At 41.4% G+C, this 23,280-nt stretch overlaps 2 protein-coding genes and 1 non-coding gene across 3 annotated transcripts in view; 2 read left to right on the top strand and 1 right to left on the bottom strand.

The window, feature by feature from the left end:
* Positions 1–2,907: 2,907 nt before the first annotated feature.
* TRNAK-CUU (transfer RNA lysine (anticodon CUU)) lies at positions 2,908–2,980 on the bottom strand. Its single transcript has one exon. It is a non-coding gene; the product is annotated as a tRNA-Lys (tRNA).
* Positions 2,981–3,064: 84 nt separating this feature from the next.
* Positions 3,065–9,735, top strand: NRM (nurim). Its single transcript, XM_072430144.1, has 4 exons — positions 3,065–3,298; positions 4,879–5,078; positions 8,198–8,374; positions 8,829–9,735. The coding sequence occupies exons 1-4, from the start codon at positions 3,121–3,123 to the stop codon at positions 9,129–9,131; spliced, it is 858 nt and encodes a 285-aa protein (XP_072286245.1). The 5' UTR covers positions 3,065–3,120; the 3' UTR covers positions 9,132–9,735.
* Positions 9,736–16,936: 7,201 nt separating this feature from the next.
* The window catches only part of PPP1R18 (protein phosphatase 1 regulatory subunit 18), a 28,892-nt gene continuing 22,548 nt past the window's right edge, over positions 16,937–23,280 (top strand). Inside the window, exon 1 of the mRNA XM_072431354.1 lies at positions 16,937–18,559. Coding sequence (XP_072287455.1) covers positions 17,294–18,559 — 1,266 coding nt within the window. The 5' untranslated portion in view covers positions 16,937–17,293. The remainder of the gene's footprint in view (positions 18,560–23,280) is intronic.

Raw genomic sequence — 23,280 nt, 5'->3', positions numbered from 1 at the left:
TTTGCTTAGTGACAACCTGGCTTTAAGTTCTGTCTCTAAGCTCTGCCATGAGCTCACTAAGTCAAGAGAACCAATATATTAGCTGATCCACCTTATTTCCCAGCTTTGTCCCTATAACATTCTGTACAATAAAATCGCTTTAATCTGTCCTTCACATTGGTTTTCATTTTCCAATTTTTGATCCCCATGTATTATTAAAACTATTTATCCATATCCAGTTCATATCATTTATCAGGTATTTAAAAAAATGGAATTTATTGCAGGATTACCTAGAATTCATACGTCTCAAATGAGCAGGAAGGGCATTCTTCATCAAACTAACACCAACAAGGGGACGCTCTTCATCAAACAGACACCAAAGCAGAGGTGGAGTTCCTACTGAGACCAACCAGCAATGGGTGGGCAATGTTTTTGTTTTTTTTCAACTGGTACTAACAGTTGGGCATTATGTTACATACATCCTGGCACCTGTACATTCTACCTTACAGCAAAAAAGGCAAGTTATTATTATTTTTATTATTAATAATAAAACAGAATTTATATAGCACCAACATATTACACAGCGCTGTATATTAAATAGGGGTTGCATATGACAGACCGCAACACAGGGGGAGAGGACCCTGCCCCGAAGAGCTTACAATCTAGGAGATCATGTTCCTATAGGGCAGTATCTTCACCTCTCTGGTGGCCTGCGTTTCCTACTTTTCCTCTGCTCCAGCTCCGCTACCTCCTTTTAACTACCTGTGTTCTCCACTATGTTGTGGTTCCTTGCTTTAACCCCTTACCTCGGGGTCGGCAAACTTTCATGGCCAATAGGCTATTTCAGGGGTGGGCGGGAGCACACTAGGCCGGACTCCGAGTCCCGTCCTAATGGCTTCGCCCACCACCAGGGAACGCCCCCTGAAGTGAAATCCCTCTCATCGGTATGCATTGCGGAGGAGAAGGATTTCCCTCAGGGGAGCTTTCCCTATTTACCGCAGTGGTGGAAGCATCAACGCTGGCTGCGATAAATAGGGGAGCCACCGCAACGAGACGGCACTGGAGCTTCTTCGGCTCCGGCTCCAGTAGTTTATAACACCCCCTGGCCGTTCCGATCCTCTGGAGCCGAGGGTTTCTGGCCAGCATTAGGCCGGATCGGTCAGGGGGCGTTAGGCCAGAACAAACTACTGGCCAGGCTGTATCTGGCCTAGTTTTATGAATTATTTATTTCACCAAAAAAAAAAAAGTAAAGTCTTTTACTCTTTAAAGGCAGCCTACATATTCCTCCCAAGACAGGTTTCCTTTAAAGTGACACCGTCAGGCATTTCTGCAAATCTTAAAGGTCGATAGTGGTCTGTGCAATGTCCTCACCTCTCCAACAACATGTATCCCCTGTATTTTCTCTGTTCCAGTTCTGGAGCCCCTATTAAATACAGCACTTCCAGAAGTGTTAAATACTTGTGTAGTGACAATGTTGCACTTCCTTACCTCATTACAGGACTGAGCAGTAAGTACGGGTTGGCAGATGGAACCAGAGAGCTCAGTTGGAGAAAACGGGATCTGACATTCCTTGCAGAGTTCAATGCTGAAATATTTTAGACCCCAAGTGAAATTTTAGTTTAAGTAAACCAAATGTAATCTGAATGCTTTCTGGGTGTTTTCTTTGTAAAGCAGCCACAAAGTATAAATGCTCTATCAGAAAGTATCTTTGAATTACGAGGGGGTGCTGAGAAGTTCCTGGCTTTGCCCCCTTCCACATGAAATAGAAAAATGAGTGTGGGGGCATATGACAGGCTAATATCTTAGTATGTAACTGTGCAAATATCAGGTCTTTGAGATTCCTAAAACTGTTTTTTCTTTTAGTGAGAAGCTGTGATGGCAGAGGCACAAGCAAGTTTCACGTTGTTTGAGTTACGGGCCATAGATATCCAGGTTTTGACACTGCTGAAGGAAGGACATTTCTCCCCCAGTGTTTGTGACATCTCAGAGTGAATGTCCTTTCCTGACTTTCCCTGGGGAAACAAAACTTTGAGACGACCCGTAACTCCAACGACCTGAAACTTGCTTGTGCCTTTAAGTAAAAAGCTATAGCTAGACGTAAGAAATTGAGGCCAATGGTTCAGTTGGCCAATGGAGAGTTATGATGATGTTCCCGAAGATGATGACATGACTATATTTGAATATTTGTTGATTTTTTGTTCAAGAATAAATATAGATTGTTGTTCATGAAAAAATAAGACATCCCCTGAAAATAAGGGGATGTAGCAAAAAATATTATAAGACATTGTCTTATCATTGGGGAAACAGACTAGATCATGATTTAAAGAGGAACTAAACTAAAAAGTACCCCATAACAACAAAAATACACTTACCTTCAATCCTGCAGGGCAGTCTGATCCATCTGGAGGTCTCCTCTATCAGGGCCCGCGTCATCCCAGCATATGTCTTCAGGCCAGGGCTCCGGGCGCCTCCATCTTCTCTTCTTCTTCTGGCTTCTTCTTCCTATGTCACCAAACGAGACGGGAGATCAGGTGAGGTAGATGGGCAAAAAAGCCAATTTTTTTTTTTTTGACAAAAAGGCCTCTTCTGCGCATGCCTGAGAAGCTCGGGCATGCGCAGAAGGAGCACCCAAGAGCCTCCGGGGATGACGTAGGTATCCCGGGAGGCTCTACACTCCCATTTATTCTCAATCGCCTAGGCACCTAAAAAAAAACTGTTGCACTTAAAAAAATAAACAGAATTTTTACCTAATTTTAGGTTGTGTACCCTTTTATGTAAAGTGAAAATTCCGAGTTTAAGTATGCTTTAACATTGTCTGTTTTTGGAAGACACGCTATCTTATTTGCCATTTACCTAAACAATCTGTTTTTCTGTTTTTTTCAGTAAAATTTGTCATTAGAAAATAAAACAAATTTGAAAAAAAAATTTCGCCCAACGTGGGGCTCGAACCCACGACCCTGAGATTAAGAGTCTCATGCTCTACCGACTGAGCTAGCCGGGCGTTGGTAACTGAGCTGCACAAAGTCATAATAGACTGTGCTCGTGGTGATGCACAGGGATGGTCACATGATGTCATGGATAGGCGTGGCATAGAGGCGGCCGGAGGGCGGTGTGGGGGAGTTTAGGAAGCTGTGTGCGAACATGTCGGCGGGAAGTGAAATGACCAGCACCGGGTCCCCGGCCCCTTCCATGCCGGTCTGCGTGCTCCTGGGCCTGTTCTCTTTGCTATGCTTCGTGGCCGGGTTCGGTACTGGGGCGGAGTTTGTGCGGTTCTTGTCATTCGGGGTTCTTCTGAGGAATATCAGTGAGGGGCCGGAGGGTGAGTAGGGCGGGATGGCGGGTGACCATGGCGGGAAGCTTTAGATGTTTTCGGGCCATTTGTGTTTCTGGCTTTATAGGGATTTGGGGGGGCGCTGGTCGGGCAGTTTTGTGGTCACGTGGGAGTGCGTGTTGTATCACGTGATTCTTAAAGGCGCCAACACCATATAGCCCTGATTTAAAGGGCCAGTGTCTGGGTAAAGCCATGTGAAAACTTAACGCAGTAAAGACCCCAACAATTTTAATGACAACCAATGTGTAAAAACTGTAAAGTGCAAGACAACCAATCCTTCCTCCACCCATCTGCGATTTCATGGGCTGGCAATGCAGAATGTAAATATTACACACAATACATTATGTATCCCATTGTAAATTAAAAATTAGGTCTAGCACCTCTGTTTCTATAAGTGTCAGCACATTGCAAGGCATTCATATATGTAGATTGTAGTGCAATACCATGGGGGAACACATGTTCCCATTCACACATTGCACAGTGATTGTGTTTGCATTGCCATACACATTGCATGTGTTCCTGCCTTGCTATGCATTGGTAATTGCACCCTAAAAACACGGCCTGATCCATTTTTGGGTGCATCTGTCTCCTCCCGATTTGTAGTAAAAATAAACCGGCAGCTGAAGAATCCGATACGTATAAGAGTGATGACTTTCATGTCTCCTGATGTGCGTGTTTTGTTCCTGCTGGTGTCCACATCTGAAGATTCAGCCAGTGGTTTCTCCTTTTATACACAGATTTTATATAGTGCCATCATAATACACAGCGCTGTACAAAGTCCGTAGTCATGTCACTAACTGTCCCTCTAAGGAGCTTACAATCTAATGTCCGTACCATAGTCATATGTCATTAATGTAGTCTAAGGTCAACTTTTGGTGGGAAGCCAATTACCCTAACTGCATGTTTTTGGGAGAAAACCAGAGAACCTGGAGGAAACCCACACAAACACGGCAGTGCTCAACCCAGAATTTTTTTTAAGCCGGATGGGAAGAAATTGTAGGTGGGTGGCAGCCCCTGTATTGTGACCCAACTCTTTACTAACCACCCAAAAACAGCCGGATGGGTGCTGAAAAGTGCCAGGTGGTGCGCCCAGCTAAAAGGGCCTGGGGAGAACCCTGCACAGGGAGGACCTGCAAGCTCCATGCAGATAGTGTCCTGAGATTCAAACCCAGCGAAGACCGGAGAACTAACCTCTGAGCCACCATGCTGCTCTTCATCAGGCAATGGTTGGCAGTGTTACAGATGAATACATAAGAATGTCCTTTGGAGATTGTTTCTTTCAACTCCTTGGCTCCATTTCCTCTACAATGGCCCAGTCCTCAACCTGCATGGGTGGTGAGGTTGCAGTGAAGTTACCACTTCCTCGTCGGGCAAAGGGATCAAGCAGCATCTTGCCTGTGGCTCCCCATAGAAATTAGATTGGGGTGGTGGGAAACCACTAATTGTACCCTGTCCAACACTTTGTAGTTGGGGCTGCTCAGTGGCTGTCAGCTACCCAGGATTGCTGCAAGGACCTCCCGTCCAATAAACAGATTGTACATTTCTAACTCTCCTCTTTTCTTTGACAGGTGAACCCCCTCTTCTGTGGCGGGATGCTGTTGGAGATTCCCAGTTCCTGCGCTCTCTGGGGATCAACGTGGCCTTGCTTTTTATATTTGTTTGCCAGCACAGCCTCATGGCCTGGTCTCCATTAAAGGAGGTGGTGACCCGGGTGTTCGGTGTTCTTCAGCGCTCCGTGTACATATTGTGCACTGCTGTTTCTCTCCAGGTAATGTGTCAGTCTTATTAAAAAGCATCATTCCCCCTCCTATTGTGTGTTACTTCCCCACCTCCGTGTCAGCACATTGCAAGGCATTCATATATGTAGATTGTAGTGCAATACCATGGGGGAACACATGTTCCCATTCACACATTGCACAGTGATTGTGTTTGCATTGCCATACACATTGCATGTGTTCCTGCCTTGCTATGCATTGGTAATTGCACCCTAAAAACACGGCCTGATCCATTTTTGGGTGCATCTGTCTCCTCCCGATTTGTAGTAAAAATAAACCGGCAGCTGAAGAATCCGATACGTATAAGAGTGATGACTTTCATGTCTCCTGATGTGCGTGTTTTGTTCCTGCTGGTGTCCACATCTGAAGATTCAGCCAGTGGTTTCTCCTTTTATACACAGATTTTATATAGTGCCATCATAATACACAGCGCTGTACAAAGTCCGTAGTCATGTCACTAACTGTCCCTCTAAGGAGCTTACAATCTAATGTCCGTACCATAGTCATATGTCATTAATGTAGTCTAAGGTCAACTTTTGGTGGGAAGCCAATTACCCTAACTGCATGTTTTTGGGAGAAAACCAGAGAACCTGGAGGAAACCCACACAAACACGGCAGTGCTCAACCCAGAATTTTTTTTAAGCCGGATGGGAAGAAATTGTAGGTGGGTGGCAGCCCCTGTATTGTGACCCAACTCTTTACTAACCACCCAAAAACAGCCGGATGGGTGCTGAAAAGTGCCAGGTGGTGCGCCCAGCTAAAAGGGCCTGGGGAGAACCCTGCACAGGGAGGACCTGCAAGCTCCATGCAGATAGTGTCCTGAGATTCAAACCCAGCGAAGACCGGAGAACTAACCTCTGAGCCACCATGCTGCTCTTCATCAGGCAATGGTTGGCAGTGTTACAGATGAATACATAAGAATGTCCTTTGGAGATTGTTTCTTTCAACTCCTTGGCTCCATTTCCTCTACAATGGCCCAGTCCTCAACCTGCATGGGTGGTGAGGTTGCAGTGAAGTTACCACTTCCTCGTCGGGCAAAGGGATCAAGCAGCATCTTGCCTGTGGCTCCCCATAGAAATTAGATTGGGGTGGTGGGAAACCACTAATTGTACCCTGTCCAACACTTTGTAGTTGGGGCTGCTCAGTGGCTGTCAGCTACCCAGGATTGCTGCAAGGACCTCCCGTCCAATAAACAGATTGTACATTTCTAACTCTCCTCTTTTCTTTGACAGGTGAACCCCCTCTTCTGTGGCGGGATGCTGTTGGAGATTCCCAGTTCCTGCGCTCTCTGGGGATCAACGTGGCCTTGCTTTTTATATTTGTTTGCCAGCACAGCCTCATGGCCTGGTCTCCATTAAAGGAGGTGGTGACCCGGGTGTTCGGTGTTCTTCAGCGCTCCGTGTACATATTGTGCACTGCTGTTTCTCTCCAGGTAATGTGTCAGTCTTATTAAAAAGCATCATTCCCCCTCCTATTGTGTGTTACTTCCCCACCTCCTAGATTGTAAGCTCTTCGGGGCAGGGTCCTCTCCTTCTACTGTGTCACTGTATTTGTCTGTCATTTGCAACCCCTATTTAATGTACAGCGCTGCGTAATATGTTGGCGCTATATAAATCCTGTTTAGTAATAACAATAATGATGGATACACTTTGGAGAAGATAGACTATCATGGGAGAACCTGGGTGGTCTAGCAAACCTAAAATGGATTTCTTAAAGATGATTTGCTATTAGTTGGGAAATGTTCTCCATCCTGGACCAGATCTATTCCAGGTTTGCTGGATCACCCTGGTTTTCTCGTAATGGTCCATTCTTCAGTCTTGGAGAGGTTTATTAAATCAAGCTATATATTAAAGGCTATGAATAATTTTTGAATTATCAGATGTTTAGTAAAGTCATTGTCATTTAAACTTTAATTTGCTCCTATTGAGAAAATATTGGTTTATGTAGCTTATAATTGTTATATCAAAAAAGAGATTTGTATTTGTCTATAGACTGCATTAAGTATATTCTGTTAGTGCATCAGACTTATCATTGGATAGATGTCATTATAAAAATTGTTTGCTGGTGGGAGCTTTTACTTTGTAACCTAACTTTTTTTTTTTTTCCCCAAACTTTATAGGTCATGATGAGATGCTGGCAGACCTTCCCACGTGGACCCTTCCTATGGAATGTCCCCACCGCTCCATGGAGTGCGTTATTCCCTGTGATCTGTGCATTGCTACACACCATATCATGGCTGCTTATCTTCAGTGTGCTGCTTATCTTTGACTATGCAGAGCTCATGGGCATTAAGCAGGTAAGAGTGCTGTTAGAAACATTCTCACTTGTCACTGTGTTTTCCAGACTTCTCATTGGATCAAAAAAACCTGTTATTTCCCAAAAATATCAGTGGAAGCGGTACAAAAAAGAAGATAAGAAAAAAAAATTAGATCAGTGTTTCTCCAGAGGTTACGGGGGGGTTCCAATGAGCAATTTGTGACATTTAGGTCAGTTTAATGGATAGCAATGATCTTTTGGTCTGTAAGGGTGTCGCCAATGTAAGAGGCATTCTTCCTACTGACCACTACACTAGTATACTGTGATCTGTGGATATGGTATTTATCGCAGGGGTTCCCTAAAGACCTGAAAGGTATTTCAAGGGTTCCAATCAGTTTACTGATCCGTGATCCCCCAGCCATTATTGTATACAATATTGTGATTATGGGGTGTGTAGTGAATCACTGAGGACATGATTTGCTATTAGTTGGGAAATGTTCTCCATCCTGGACCAGATCTATTCCAGATTTGCTGGATCACCCAGGTTTTCTCATGATGGTCTATTCTTCAGTCTTTGAGAGCTTTAATAAATCAGGCTGTATATATATATATAATTTTTGAATTATCAGATGTTTAGTAAAGTCCTTGTCATTTAAACTTTAATTTGCTCCTATTGAGAAAATATTGGTTTATGTAGCTTATAATTGTTATATCATAAAATAAATTTGTTCTATAGACTGCATGAAGTGTATTTTGTTAGTACATCAGACTATCATTGTATAGATGTCATTATAAAAATTGTTTGCTGGTGGGAGCTTTTACTTTGTAACCTAACTTTTTTCCCTAAACTTTATAGGTCATGATGAGATACTGGCAGACTTTCCCACGTGGACCTTTCCTATGGAATGTCCCCACCGCTCCATGGAGTGCATTATTCCCTGTGATCTGTGCATTGCTACACACCATATCATGGCTGCTTATTTTCAGTGTGCTGCTTATCTTTGACTATGCAGAGCTCATGGGCATTAAGCAGGTAAGAGTGCTGTTAGAAACATTCTCATTTGTCACTGTGTTTTCCAGACTTCTCATTGGATCAAAAAAAAAAAAAACCTGTTATTTCTCAAAAATATCAAAAAAGAATATCAAAAAAAATCAATTTCCTGAAGGAATGTTTAGATCAGTGTTTCTCAACCAGTGTTTCTCCAGAGGTTGCTGGGGGTTCCAATGAGCAATTTGTGACATTTAGGTCAGTTTAATGGATAGCAATGATCTTTTGGTCTGTAAGGGTGTCGCCAATGTAAGAGGCATTGGTAAGGTTATGTCAGCTGAAGATTTTAAAATCCCTGTATGAATACCAGAAGAATTCTGTGATAGGTTGATAAGCATATAACTCCACATCCAAGTTATTTCCAAGGTTTTCAATGACTTATAAAGTTAACAATTAGAGCCTTTTAAACCTTTTTCTTTTCAATTCAACTTTCTTACAGGTGTATTACCACTGCTTTGGAATGGGTGACCCCTTGTCTCATAAGTCACCCCGTGCTGCCCGTCTCTATGCCCACCTCAGACACCCCGTCTTTCTGGAACTACTTGTAATCCTTTGGGTGGTACCCTCCCTTTCTCCCGATCGCCTTTTCCTGGCCTCCGCCCTCACTTTGTATGTCTGCTGCGTTCATCGACTGGATGTTCAAGATTACAGCTACCTCCTCTCTCAGCTTGAGAAAAAGTTTTTACTTTTCACCCGCGAGGAATCAAATACTGACCGGGAAACATTGTGGAAAAAAGACTGAGAAAGAAAGAACTTTATCATTGGGTTTCAAATACGAAAAAAAATCTTGTGGAGAAGTTTACTAAGCTGTAAATAAGTGCCTTGGATGGACATTGACAGTCAGGTATAATAGATAGGAACATTTTAAGTATTTTAAATAGGAAAGAAAAATTTGCAACTTGACCCCCAGCACCTAATCATTGGATTTTAATAGTTTTTAAAGTGAATGCATTGCAGGATCAGATCTGATTTGCTAATTATGAGTTTTAAAAGGGCCTGAGCTGCCATATTCATGAGGAATTACAGAATCCTACAGACAAGCAGCAATCAATGGTGTCCGCCTATAACTATCAAAAAGGCTGCATGTTTTTCACAGACCTGGGTATTTTTGTGTGACTGTCCTAAGTAAATCTACCTTTTAAATATTTCTGGTGCCTTCTGACAGTGGATCTCTAGCCATTGCAGCTGTACCAAGCATCCCTCTGTGTTAGGGGGTACAGAGCTGTTTTTGCTTTATACCTTTGCACCTAGAACAAAAATAGAAGGGGTGTTTTATTTTTTGAATGCTTTTTTTATTATGCGGACGTATTGTAAAATATTTTAAATTAAAAAAAATAATGGGTGAATAGATTGTGTGATTTTGTGCAGTTGATAAGTTTGTAAGCGTTGGCTCTTATGTGTTTTACATCATAAAGGACTGTGATTGCTTTTTAGGAGGAACGCTTATGAGTGCAAAAAAAATAATCGCTTCTCTTTTAGTTCTTACAAATGTCTTTAATGTTCATGCATATTCCTTTCCTCACTGGGCTGCAAGCCCTTTGGTCGGTGTTTACTTGCCAAGTTGCTGTCCAGCTGGAAAAAATACAAGATTTTAATTGACCGTTTTATTTTATATACATAACAAATGGTTTGCTTCTATTTGACCCTCCCTAGCAGCATCTCCATATGTGAGCTAGAGGCTGCTGGAATTAAAGCTCACACAGAACTATAGACTTTCCTGTTCAGCATTCATTGGCTTAGTACTGTCGCATGCTTCTCCATGTGGAAGTCCCAAGTACTTACGTCAGCTTCCAGTGCTAAACAGAACAGCTGGAACTAAGGCTGCGTACACACGTTTAATAATTATAGTTGGATAGGATCTTCCGAAATCCTTTCCAACAGCAAAAGACTGAACGATGCATGAACGAGCGACGTACATACAGCTCCGCTGTGCTCTATGGAGGGGGGAGAACAACAGAGCAGCACCCCGCTGCACTCTCTCCCCCTTTCACTTTCATTATGGTCATTCAGGATGGATTTATGAACGACGAGAGCTGTACACACACCAGGGCAATTATTGGAAGAGAATCATCTGACATGTACGTAGCCTAACGCTGGGCCAACTAAATGCTGAGGGATTCACACCAACTTGTTGGTTTGACCTAAGTCTGTTAGATGGACTTTAGTAAAGTAAACACAGTGTTCTTCCCCAGCCTCTTCCAGCTGGGCGCACCACCCGGCACTTTTCAGTAACCACTCGGCTGTTTTGGGGTGATTATTGAAAAGTTGGGTCACAATACAGGGGCTGCCATCTGCCTACAATTTTTTCCCACCCAGCTAAAAATAATTTCTGGGTTGAACACTGCATTCATCTCTGCCCTCCAACAAAACTTTACAGTACACTACCCCTCTTTAGTTGCATGCACACAATTTGGAATCCATTTTAAAGAAAAGTGAATTACTCTTTCCATATGAGAAACCTCACCTTTGTTGTGTAATTCCTTAGGCTCATTGTTGCCATTACTGAAAAAACTTGTGGTCTCATGTCTGTAATAAAAAAATGCCCTTCATTCACTCTCTAAAACTATGAACTGAAGAGATCAAACCTGGCCTATATAGTCCCTCAGTACAGGATTGCATTGCTGAAAACTTACAAAAGGTGATAAAGCTTTAACACCTTCTGTCACATAAATAGCGAAACCAATGCTATTCTTAGATCTAATAAGAGATGTACAATAAATTATATATTTCAGAGAGCATTTTTCCAAGAATCATATTCTTTGCACTACCTTTTCCATATGGGTAATATTTCATTTTATTGAATGCTGGACTTGAGGAGCTGTAATACTTAATCCAAGCAACAGGGGGCAGAGAATGACCAGTTTATGATGGAGTTTATTAATTCATTGTTTGGATCTCGCTACATTGACATTTACAGCAAAAAAGGATGAGACATAAACAGAGCTGTCCTCGGATGCTCTGTATCGGCTGAGGATATTGAGAAGGCATCTGTCTGCTTTTTCGAGCACTTTATCTATAACTGTGCAGAATATAGAAATCCACCTAGATAGATATCCTCACTATTAAATATATTATTAATAATATTAAACAGGATTTATATAACGCCAGCATATTACGCAGCACTGTAATTAAATAGGGGTTGCAAATGACAGATGGATACAGTGAAACAGGAAGAGGAGAAGACCCTGCCCGAAGAGCTTACAATCTAAGAGAGGGGGGAAGTTTCATACAACAGAGGGGAGATATGGAGTGGTGGATAAGTAGTGAGGCTTTTAGGAGACAAAATAGGGTAGGTGATTATGAAAAGATTGGTTTTGAGGGTTCTTTTAAAGGAGCAGAAAGTAGGAGCAAGCCGAATTAGACGAGAAAGACCATTCCAGAGAGTCGGGGCAAGTCTAGAAAAGTCTTGGAGCCCTGCATGTGACGAGGTTATGAATACACATATATGTACATAAGTCAGATAATTCACCTTGCGTGAGTATGGCAGTCCCTCAAAGTCAAATAGTTGTCTGTCCTGGCAGATCAGTAAATGATTTACAGGGGACAACCATTGCCATGTCATATGGAGGGAACACAGTGGGGTGCCTCTCTCTTTGCCTTCTCAAAAGAAATGAACAGTGCTGAGTGCAGCACTCTATTGTTTTTATATCTGATAAGATAGTTTCTAGTGACACATTTGACACCTCCATAAAGCATGACACCATGTCTGGGTACCGAGTCATGTACCAGGGCCTCTGCAATATGCTTTCAGGTGCCTCTGAGCTGCAATCACTGGCTTGTTCAGTTGCTTGGGAGGGTGCTTCCAGTTGGTTTGGGTCACCTTTGCATCACATTCACTTTAGCTGGTCGATGTCCATGTCTATATTAATATTATTATTGTTATTAATCAGGGTAAACACTTCATAAACACTTTTATGTACATTAAATAGGGGTTGCAAATGACAGAATAATACAGACAGTGACACAGGAGTAGAAGACCCTGCCCCCAAGATCTATATGTCCATTTATCCTAAAAATCATGTTTTGGAGTTCAGAAAATTTGTTAACTACATAATATTCTCTATAGTCCTCATTGGCTTAGAAGAAGAGGAGTACCATATATTGTTTATGGTTTTCTTATATTTGGTTTTTCGTTTTTAGAACCACTGGAAAGTTTCTACCTTTCAATACTTGCACACGTAGATTTTGTGTACTTACTGTATATATGCTTTTTTTTATGAACTGTTAGGGGGTTGATCCCAACAGTTGATAGCTATAACATCTGTGCTTACAATCAGAAATCAGAAAATGCACATTGCACGTATTGGTGTTCCATGTTGCCTTCTATTCTTAATGGGACCCCAGACACACCTTCCCAACAAGCATGCATTGCTGTGCACTGTCCTTGCAGCATGCATGACTTTCTGTGTGTTTAGCAGCCTTTTCAGATGCAGTGAGCCTGGTTTATTAAAGCTCTCCAAGGCTGGAGAGGATACACTTTCATCTGTAAAGCTGGGTGATCCAGCAAACCTGGAATGGATTTTTTAAAAGTCATTTGCTGTTTGTCAGCAAATGTTTGCAGTCCTGGACCAGATCCATTCCAGGTTTGCTGGATCATCCAGGTTCACTGATGAAAGGGTATCCTCTCCAGCCTTGGAGAGCTTTATTAAATCAGGCCCAGTGTGTGAATGTCAATGCCGTGCATATTCAAGTCTTTTATCATTCTGCAGTCTTTTATCATTCGTGGTACCCTCTGTCGACAGAGAAGTGTTCCTGGTGATTATTTGCTTATGTAAGATAGAAATCACCAAATAATTCCTCTTGTCTAAAGTGAAGTGCCTCAGGAATTCGTACTGTTCAGATTTGGGGGTTAGGTTTGTCTTTAAAAAATACATTCCAGGTTGTTCAGAAAAATATATATACTACCTTCTCTCAACTCCAGTCTACATTCAAAAGGTATTGGGTAAAGTCCTGCAAATGCTTAGAAAGCTCTACAAAAATGATATACATGAATATTTAAACCATGGAGCCCTGGGATTCCTCCAGAGGTTGCTGTGAGCAATTTGGGACTCTCAGGTCAGTTTAAGTGACACCGTTGATCTTTTTGACTAACAGTAGGGGTGAGATTCTTCCCAATGGCCAGCAATGTACGGATCATTCTCCCCACTAACCACCACACTAATTTACTGTGATCTGTATATCTAGTAAATATAGGAGGGGTTCCCTAAAATGTGACAGTTATTTCCAGGGTTCCCCCATGTTAAAAAGGTTGAGAAAAGCTGCTTAAGACCATCAATGTATTACTATAGATTTGTTATTCTTACCAAAAAATGAATCCCTATTTTATCTACAGCGCTGCGTAATATGTTGGCGCTATATAAATACTGTTATTAATTATTTTTAATATTAATAATAATATTAATAACACCTAAAGTAGTGTTTAACCCATACATTTTTTTAAGATGGGTAGGAAGAAATTGTAGGCAGGTGCCAGCCCCTGTATTGTAACCCAAGTCTTCAGTTACAGCCGGGTGCTTACTGAAAAGTGCCGGGTGGTGCGCCCAGCTAAAAAGAGCTGGGGAGAACACTGTAATGTATAGGTAGTCAGTCACTAAAATTCCTTTTAATGTGAATGTAAATTCAAAAGTCTTTTACAAATCTGCAGCATTCATTAACTAAGACCCGGTGATCATCGAATGAAGGTCCTGTTTATCTTTGTTGTCATTCTTCCAAGGTTCTCATCTAGATCTGCTGGCCATGCAGCCATTACTGAAGTACACAGAAAGTAACTGCAGGAGCATACTGCTTTAGCATACTAGAATAATTCTAATTAGGGTTTACTTATACTTTAACTGTAATAAAGTATCTATTTCTTTTTTTATATCTATTATTATTTTTGTATAACATACAACAACAATGTGTGTTACGGTGTGCTGCTAAAAGTGCCAAATGATCATTTTTTATGTAATGGGTAGCCTATTTGAATAATCTGCCTAACTCAACTCAGCGTCTTGTGAACACTTCATTGTGAATCACAAAAAAGGAGCAAATAATATATGAGGGAAAATGATATATTAGGAAATAAAGCTAATATTTATGGGTTTTTCTTTTTGCCGATCCATAGTGGCAGAATATTCAGTGCAGGGTGCCGCATCATGGTGGGAGACACCTCACTTATGTCCAAAAACAGCTTGTACACCAGAGGCAGATCATTGATTGAGTCCCATCTGGAGCCTGGAATCTAGATTGGTTGGTAAATTGACCATCCTGATGCAGGAATGAATGAATCACACCATGGTAAAGCAGGAATGAGTTTCCGGTCAGGACTCCATAAAAAGAAAGAGCAGAAAATCAGCTCTGGTGTTACAAAGCCAAGATCTGGTAAATACAGCATTGTGATGTCATCTCGGGTGACCATTTACCTTAAACAATTCAAGTTTTCTAGGAAGGGAAGAATCTGATTGGTTAACAAAAACAACAAATGCTAAATAATGATTAGAATAATAATATTTGATGTTTTTGTTATCATTAAACACACATCACATACAGACACACACATATATATATATATATATATACACACACTCTATATTGTACAATGTGCCGCTTGCTTTTTCTCTTTTGCCCTAAAGCTTTCAATTTCTGCGCTGTATATTGTTTCTACAGTTTTATATAAACTATACACTCCACAGGGCTTCCTATAAATATCCATTTATATTCTAACTTTTATATACAATGTTCTTTGATACATTGTATCCTTATGCCTACTGTACTTTGTAACTCTTTAATTTGGTATGCACCCCTCTTACTATTCTCCTGTTTTTATGGCATATACAACCTTCTATGTTTATTTTCTCCATCTGTCTTTACTATAATTGCTTCTTGTTCTATATGTGCCTGTGTGTCAGGTTTCATAGTGGAATCTCCTTGTATATGTATGTATATATATCCCAGAGTGTGTGAACAGCTGCGCCTTTGTCTTGCCATTGTCTTTATGGACTGGCCTGATTACCCAAACTGTGCATGTCTTCCAATCATGTCTGTCTGGACTCAGCTCAGTGATACTTTCCATGTCATTTGTGCTGCTTCCCTATCATCTAATTGCTCTGGGTTACCCCTACTATATATTGCTGCTGTTCATCCCCCCCCCTTCCTAATTTATGTGATCTGTCTTCTGCTATATTAAGCCTGTGGTGTCCCCCCTCCTCTGCCTTGTCTGGGTGCTCTGAGATGTCTCACTGTCCTTTGACAATGCAAAGAGCTCAGTCTGAAGATGTCTATGCTGTCTCATTGCCTGATGGTTGGTTGTTGTCCAGTTCCTTTGTCTAATTGTACTCAGCTGTCTCAGTTCCCTTTATATCATTGAACTATATCGCTGCCTTTAATGAATGCACCATGCTCTTATATCTTTGTATAGTTACATTAGATCTCTTTATGATTGCATTATGTTTTACAGTCTTCAATCTGCATACAGTATGTGCTGTCTCTTTGCTGTGTTTGCTGCCTGTCTCATTAGTACCAGTAATTGCACTGTATTGTCTCATTGCTACTTGTGATTGCACTGTATTGTCTCTCTGCTGTTTACATTTGCACTGTGCTATCTCATGAATCTGTAGGATTGTATGTTCTGTCTCACTACTCTGTATTATTGCACCTTGCTGTCCCAGCACTCTTTATGATTGCACCGTGCTGTCTCACCACTCCTTATAATTGCACCGTGCCGTCTCACCACTCCTTATGATTGCACCGTGCCGTCTCACCACTCCTTATGATTGCACCGTGCCGTCTCAGCACTCCTTATGATTGCACCGTGCCGTCTCAGCACTCCTTATGATTGCACCCTCTTTGTCCCTCTGTCTCTTTACTGTTTTAAATCTACCCACATGTGGTACTGTTTGGCCCTGACCCCTACTCCTCTATTATTTCCCGGCATTTGCTTTTTATTTCTATGTTACTATTCCCAGGTCCATTGTGATCCCTCAGTATATCCATTTATCCCCACTATATGCCATCGTTGCTGTTTAGGAATCTTAGGCTGATTCCCCAGTCACAACAACCCCCCGAGTATTGCATATAACATCACGCCAGCCTATCCTGTTCTTCAAAAAAAGATAGGAGCACCTTGTAACCACCCATGACACTGCTATAGGCCACATTCTACCAGCTCAGGAGGACAGGGTTTTGGTTTTTCAGAAATAAGAACACCTTAGTCAGTAATGTATCCTTTGAATCCTCTAATAAATCAATTTAATGGTATTTGCAAGAATATTCCATGAATAGTGTCCATTTAGAAACCAGATGATGCTTCTAATTTTTTTTTCATGTTCTACATCCATCTCTTATAACAATGTATTATATTTATGTCTTTGTGGTTCTTTTGCAGCTGATGTGTCTGTAGAGTTTCCAAACCTGCACTGTTCTGCAGTGTTTGAGTTATTGTGTGTTTTATTACTCCAATATACTTTATAGCATTTTGCATAGAATATTGATGTTCATTTGATATGTAAGAACACAGATAAATGCTCCAACCTAACTTTTTAAGGTTCAGTAACCTAATAATCCACTAGTACCAGAAGTGTTGGGGAAAAGCTAAGAGCCCAAAGGAAAGTTACATAGAAAAGATTAAACCAGAGCTGTCCAATAAGCTATCATTAAAATTTTATACTTTTCTTTTGCATATATTCTTCTTTCATTGTTCTAGTTTATAACATAATCTATTGCTGCTTTTGTTGGTAGATTTCGTGCTGCCATTGCTCACTTTTTCTACTTTTCATTTTTTCCCCAGGAGTTTACAAAACTCAGGCACATTCAATTGTCTCCTGCACATCATGCCTCCTTGGCAAATACTGGCCACTGTGTTTGCACAATAGGCCAGAGCTGTCGCCACAATCTCCCTTTATAACTGGATTCCACAGCCAGGACGTGATGGAAGTTCCCGACTGGAAGTTTCATCTACTGGAGCGGAAAAGAAAAGAAGAGGAAGAGTCAAAGAAGAGAGAAAGGGAAGAGGAGGAACGGCTTGCAAAGATGCCTGCCTGGAAAAGAGAGATCATTCTACGACGGAAAGCCAAAGCTGAGGCATCAATGCTGGAGAATAAAGTTGAAGTGGAAGGTGGGGAACAGGACGAGAGAGAGAAGACCACAATGATAGAGGAGGAGGAAAAAGAAAGCCGGGTCCTAAGGGAAAACATTGGGCCGGTTCAGCAAAACCCTTTTATCCAACAGGAGAATCAGAGGAGGATCCCAGAGTATTCTTGTACAAAGTCTAAGACTACCACAGAGCAAGCAGTTCATCGGGCTGCAAAGATAGAAGACATTCTCAGAGATCCTCACCTTGCTAATGAGGTAAAGGAGCAAGAGGCTCGGATAGAAGACCACCAGCCTCCTTCTGTAGAGGGAAAGGGAAGGGTAAGCAGGTTGCTTAGCCGCTTTGGAGGTTCAAGGACAGAAGATGAAAACAATGACCCTTGTTTGCAGCGGGTAAATGGAGAGGCAGGCTCGCCATCCAAGACATTACCATCTAGTCCTGTTGTATTAGCTGACACTGAGACCCAGGCCTCTATTGCTTTTGCCAACCCTGTTCTTTCTACTTCTTCCTGTCATCGAGCTGTCACGGGAAGCCAAACTTTAACTCAGGAAACCACTCTCTCCTCCCACGTCACCCCTTCCTCTTCCTGCATTGACTTTGAGCCAGCTGAGATCTCACCCTGTGTGGCCCCCACGGCCATGAGTGGCTTCAGCAACAGGCCTAGCATGACAGAAGATGTCAGGTCTTTTCCTTTCCAGCTACGTCCAGCATCTGCCAGCTCTCCCAGACAGTTCAAACAGACTACCCAAGTTTCACCAACCCTAACAAAGCCAGAAACCTTAAAACCCAGCCCTGAGAAATCAGAGGAAGATGGAGAAAGAGGTCTTAGTCCATCTAGGGCTCCTTCCAGCCTTCAGACCTTTAAAAGAGGGCCAATGGAGAGCCAAGCAATGCAAAGGAGGAAAGGCAACACCATTACTGTCAACCCACGAAAAGCACCTGTTTGTGAGAATGGAGTTGCTGCCACAGAGACTAAAACTCAGACAGCCAAGCCAGACTCGGGCAAGAAGCGCTACCCAACCGTGGATGAGATCAAAGTGATTGGTGGCTACCTGGCTTTGTCTAGGTCCTGCCTGGCTAAAAACATCCGGGACAAGAAAAAGGTAAGACCCTCATATAGTCTCCTATATGTGTCATAGCTGATAAATTTGATCTTCTCTATCCTTTAATATGTATAGCATCTTTTGTCCTTCATACATCTTGCATTTAAAGAGCCTAAACACCTGCAGACATATTAATCAGGAAACAGAAAGCATAGTAACCCAAAGTAGCCAATTAGACTTAATTTTATTGAATCAAATAAATAAATAAAAAGATAGATTGGTTACCCTGGATTAGTACGTACACTTTTAGCTCGCCTTATGCCCCATATAACCTACCTGCAGTAAGTATGGTTTCCTGGGTTGGGGACAAAGTACTCATTCTATCTGTCTATTATTAACTGTCTTTAAATCAGCATAAGGTCAAACTGATAACTGCCTTTACCAAAATGAATTTCTAACCAACATAGAAGTCAGCAGAACTAGAGTGAAAAAATGACAGTAAAAGAATAGGAACTGAAATATTTTTGTGCCAGCAGTAATTTTACCCAACTGCATTTTTGAGATTTTTGCATCTCTAGTATCATCTTGCTGCACATTCTGTAGTGGGTTATTTACTGAATGCATTTCAGATTTTGTAGGTAAAAAATCCTTGATGGAATTGCACTACAAACTTTGTGCACTGCCAAATGTTGTAATTGTTGACATCAACACATCAAGACCAGATCAACACATTGGCCCTGATTTATTAAATATCTTCAAGGCTGGAGAGGATACTTTTTCTTTGGTGAAGCTGAGTGATTTGGCAAACCTGGAATGGATTTCCTAAAGTAATTTGTTATTTGTTAGCAAATGTTTTTTTTTTATCCTGGTTTAGATCCATTTTAGGTTTTTTGGATCACCCAGGATCACCGATGAAACTGTATCCTCTGCAGCCTTGGAGAGCTTTAATAAATCAGGCCCATTGAGAAGGGGTTTACTTGCATATGCATTTATCAGTCAGTGCTGAAATATTTTAAAGCATGTTTAACAGCATCGGGGATTGTGTGGTCCACAGAGATCTAATGGCTTTTGCTCCCTACACCCTGGCTAAGATCCTGGCAGCAGCAAGGAAAGCCTTGCATGATCTGCAGATCACACAAAGCTTCCAATGAAGTTGCCAAGCTTTTGGCTGATATCTGGGCTTCAGATGAGGAACAGCTGGGTCTCTTGTGAACTCATAACTCATAACCATAATCAATGATACTGGAAATGTTAAAGGTGTTTGCAAAAATAAAGAAAAAGTCCAAATCAAGCATGGCAGGTTAAGAAAATCAAAAATAATGCCATCCTGTCTTATGGATATGTAATTAACTCTACTCAGTATGTTAATGGGGTTAGCCAGTGGACTTTTCAGATCTCCCTGCATTTTTACACCTGGCATGGCTCTATTTTTCAGAAATGTAATGTGCTCATAAAAATGTTTACAATACAATTCTTACTTGGATGTCTGATATCTGTACTTAGTTATAATAAATCCTGTTTACTGATATTTTATGGTATGCATCTCTGCAAGTTATAGCTTGCTACATCTGGGTTGATATAAATCAGCAATTGCTCAAGTTGTTCAGATGATAATGTTAAACCCTTAGCAATATAAGGACAGAGACAGTAAATGTGCAGCGTGGTTAATACTTACAGGGCACCCTAATTCAGCTGCTAGGCACCCGGAAGCCTTTAGAAGCCGTTACAGGCATTTATGGAATGTTTTAGGTGCAATTATCTACACTTGTGGTTAACTTACACGTGGAAAAAAATAGGGGACAGAAAGCGGAACTGTGTCATTTGATAGTAATTTCAAAACGCCTTTCAACTGCTTGAAAAGCACTTACAAACTTGAAAAACATTCCCATTGAAGTATTTTAAAGTGGCTGACAAGTGCACCAACCATGAGACATTACATGACGAGTCTCAAGACCAAGACAAAATGGCAACACCTATAAAAAAATGCCCCTTTGACCTCTCGTATTCATTTCAATTATAATGAGAGTGCTTTGCAGTTATTGATTGTTTTTTGCACCTTGAGCGGCTAGAAAACAATTTTTTCAAATGCCTCCAAACCGTCCAGGTAAACCATCCCCAATGGGGGTGTAGGCTTCATCCGGGATGAGAAATGGACCAAATATAATCATTCTAGGTAAGTATTGTGTCTCACTCACAGAAGTATTCATTTCTGCAAACAAGGATTTTCCAGCTAGTTCATGTTATTGCTGATGCTTCTTCTTTCTATGCTCAAAAAGAAAGGAAGTGTTGAATGTAAATCGTCATATTTTCAGTGGGTGCATATTTTAAATTAATATTGCAGAAATTACCATAGTAAGTTTTTTTATGCTTACTTGCAAATTGTGGCTGTCTTAAACGATTTGTAGATTAATCACTGGAAGTAGATCCATTTCTGGCCTTTTTGGTGACTCAAGCAGGACATCCCGGGTAATACCCATTTCCAACCGGGCTACCTACCCTGCCTGAATTTGCCATACATCTTAAGCTACCATATACCCCTATATGTTACTAAGTTATAGCCATCCGCTACTTCCTAAATAACGGAGCCCAGGCCCCAGACTCTAAACCCTACATTTATTCTTCGTAACATCTTAACTGGCCTAGTAGAACTATGACAATACAAAATAAAATGCGAGAATGTGATCACTTACAGACCCCCACTACCAGATTCATAGACTGTACAAGTCTCAGCTCCTAGCCAAGCTGTAAAGGAAATATTCATAACTACAGCCATAACCCTTCTCTTCCTATCCAGCAGCCACTGCCAACCAGAAACTTTTACAAGGCTGCAAGATAGTCTAACACAATCTCTATCATTCCACCATCAGCAATGCCTTCTCTTACCGAACCAAACCACCATTAGGCTATGAGTTCAGGCCGTGAGCTCAGAGTGTGTGCCAACAGTGCCAAAACCTTTCTCCACCTCCAGCCCACACAGTGAGGATGATGCCACTATAGCACAGAAGAAGCAAGACAGAATTACCATTGGTAGCAAAGGGGGAGGTTGTACAGAATCCTGGGGCCAGAGCCAGGCACCCACCAACTTAAGTGCACCATAAGTAGATACTTTACACAGCTTATAGGCAGAAGCAGAAATAGCCCTGAGTGATCTATCAGCTACTAAAATTGCTGTCCTTACAGAAACCTGAATGGGTAGAGCCCCCCATATCACACCTTGAAGGGCTGGTGGCATCAACCCTTTCATCATGTGGCAGTGCACAGGTTTAGCAATTGGCCATTAAGTCCAAGCAGTTCATCCCGGGAGAGCGTCACATGTTTTCTCATACCTGGAAGTAGCAAGTGTCCACAATAGAGGAAGGATAATTGGGGTTTTCTGAAAATTTGTCAGTAGGTTGGGGGGTATTTAGAATTAATTTAAAATAATGGAGGGTGTAATTAGAATTTTTTCCCAGTTTTTTCCATCTCCATGCTCCTTATCTCATCTAACCTCTACAACATCTTACTTACTTGCTGTCATTCAGGCAAATCATTGCTCTGAACCTGTTTACTAACAGCAGTGGATTATGTCTGCTCAGTATGTGTCAGCCAGGTGCTTATATGACAGAATGACAACACAGTAGCACAATTAGAAGATAATTGCCACCCTATACCAAATCATACATAAACATCAACACATAATAATACATTTATTTGCCAAGCTGAACCTTTAACAAGTTATTGAAATCTAAAAAAAAAAAAAAAAAACTAAATGTTTTCCTTAATTGTGCATGCACTTGTAATAAATGTCCCACAGTTTTGTCACCAGAGCTTTCCAGCAATAAGACATCTGCCCATGTAAGGCAAGCATATGTCAATGTGTTCTGGAGGCCGCTTGCTCATATTGAATAAGTCTTGTCACTTTAAAGCTGTATTTTACAAGAGTTCTGAAAACAAAAGAAAACTTTATTCTCAAGAATAAAAGTTCCCTTCTCTTCGCTCTTTCCTCTCTCTGTCTCCAAAATTAAATTCGTCTAGCTGTCCCCTCCCTCCCCCATTGACTTCTCGCCCCCTTGCACATAACTTTGTTCTCTATCAGTAGTGCAGTAGAATGTTATCACATCATGCTGGCAGGCTGTGACAAGTTAGAGGTCATATTCAGAGTCTTCCTTAGCAGTATGGTGCTCCCTGAAAAGGATATTCCTACAAGATTGACCTTTTATGGAAGGTTCCCAGCAGTGTGCCAAGCCCAAGATTGATGTTTTTGTGATGTCCTGGTTCATTTGCTAGAATTTGGCTCTTTATATGAGTTTATAAAAGCAGCAAAAGAACTAAGGCACCCATAAAAAGTAGACAGATTGTATCAGATTGTGTGTGGTTTGCTTTAAAGCCCATTGAAACCCATAACAAGAATGTAGTATATTTATCCTACTAGTTTTTAGATGTTGTGGCTGCATTTTTTGGGGTGTCTTTCCTTTATTTTTCCTGTTAACCCTCCAAAAATAACAAACTTCCTCTCCCTGAGTGGCTCTGCTCACTCCTCTGGATCTATGGAAGCCATGGTTGTCACCCAAGTTGGACTACAAACATAATTCATCACTGTTCCGCACAAACTTCTCACATCATAAACAAGTGCTTGGTACATGACAACTCTAACACCTTACAAATACAAATAGCAAAGATGTTTTCTGAAAATCCCTTTACTATGGTTCCATACTGACACTGTGGCCCTGATTTATTAAAGCTCTCCAAGGCTGGAGAGAATACACTTTCACCAGTGAAGCTGGGTGATCCAACAAACCTGG

The sequence above is a fragment of the Pyxicephalus adspersus genome, chromosome Z, assembly GCF_032062135.1.
Source record: "Pyxicephalus adspersus chromosome Z, UCB_Pads_2.0, whole genome shotgun sequence".
NCBI classification, from domain to species: Eukaryota; Metazoa; Chordata; class Amphibia; order Anura; family Pyxicephalidae; genus Pyxicephalus; species Pyxicephalus adspersus.
This window is presented reverse-complemented; position numbering and strand designations above follow the sequence as displayed.

What these genes read in the sequence shown, in the direction of transcription:
- NRM (XM_072430144.1), top strand. Translation starts at nt 3,121, where the DNA reads ATGTCGGCGGGAAGTGAAATGACCAGCACCGGGTCCCCGGCCCCTTCC. An exon ending in TATCAGTGAGGGGCCGGAGG is followed by an intron (nt 3,299 to 4,878) that starts GTGAGTAGGGCG and finishes TTTCTTTGACAG; the next exon opens with GTGAACCCCCTCTTCTGTGG. An exon ending in GCACTGCTGTTTCTCTCCAG is followed by an intron (nt 5,079 to 8,197) that starts GTAATGTGTCAG and finishes TAAACTTTATAG; the next exon opens with GTCATGATGAGATACTGGCA.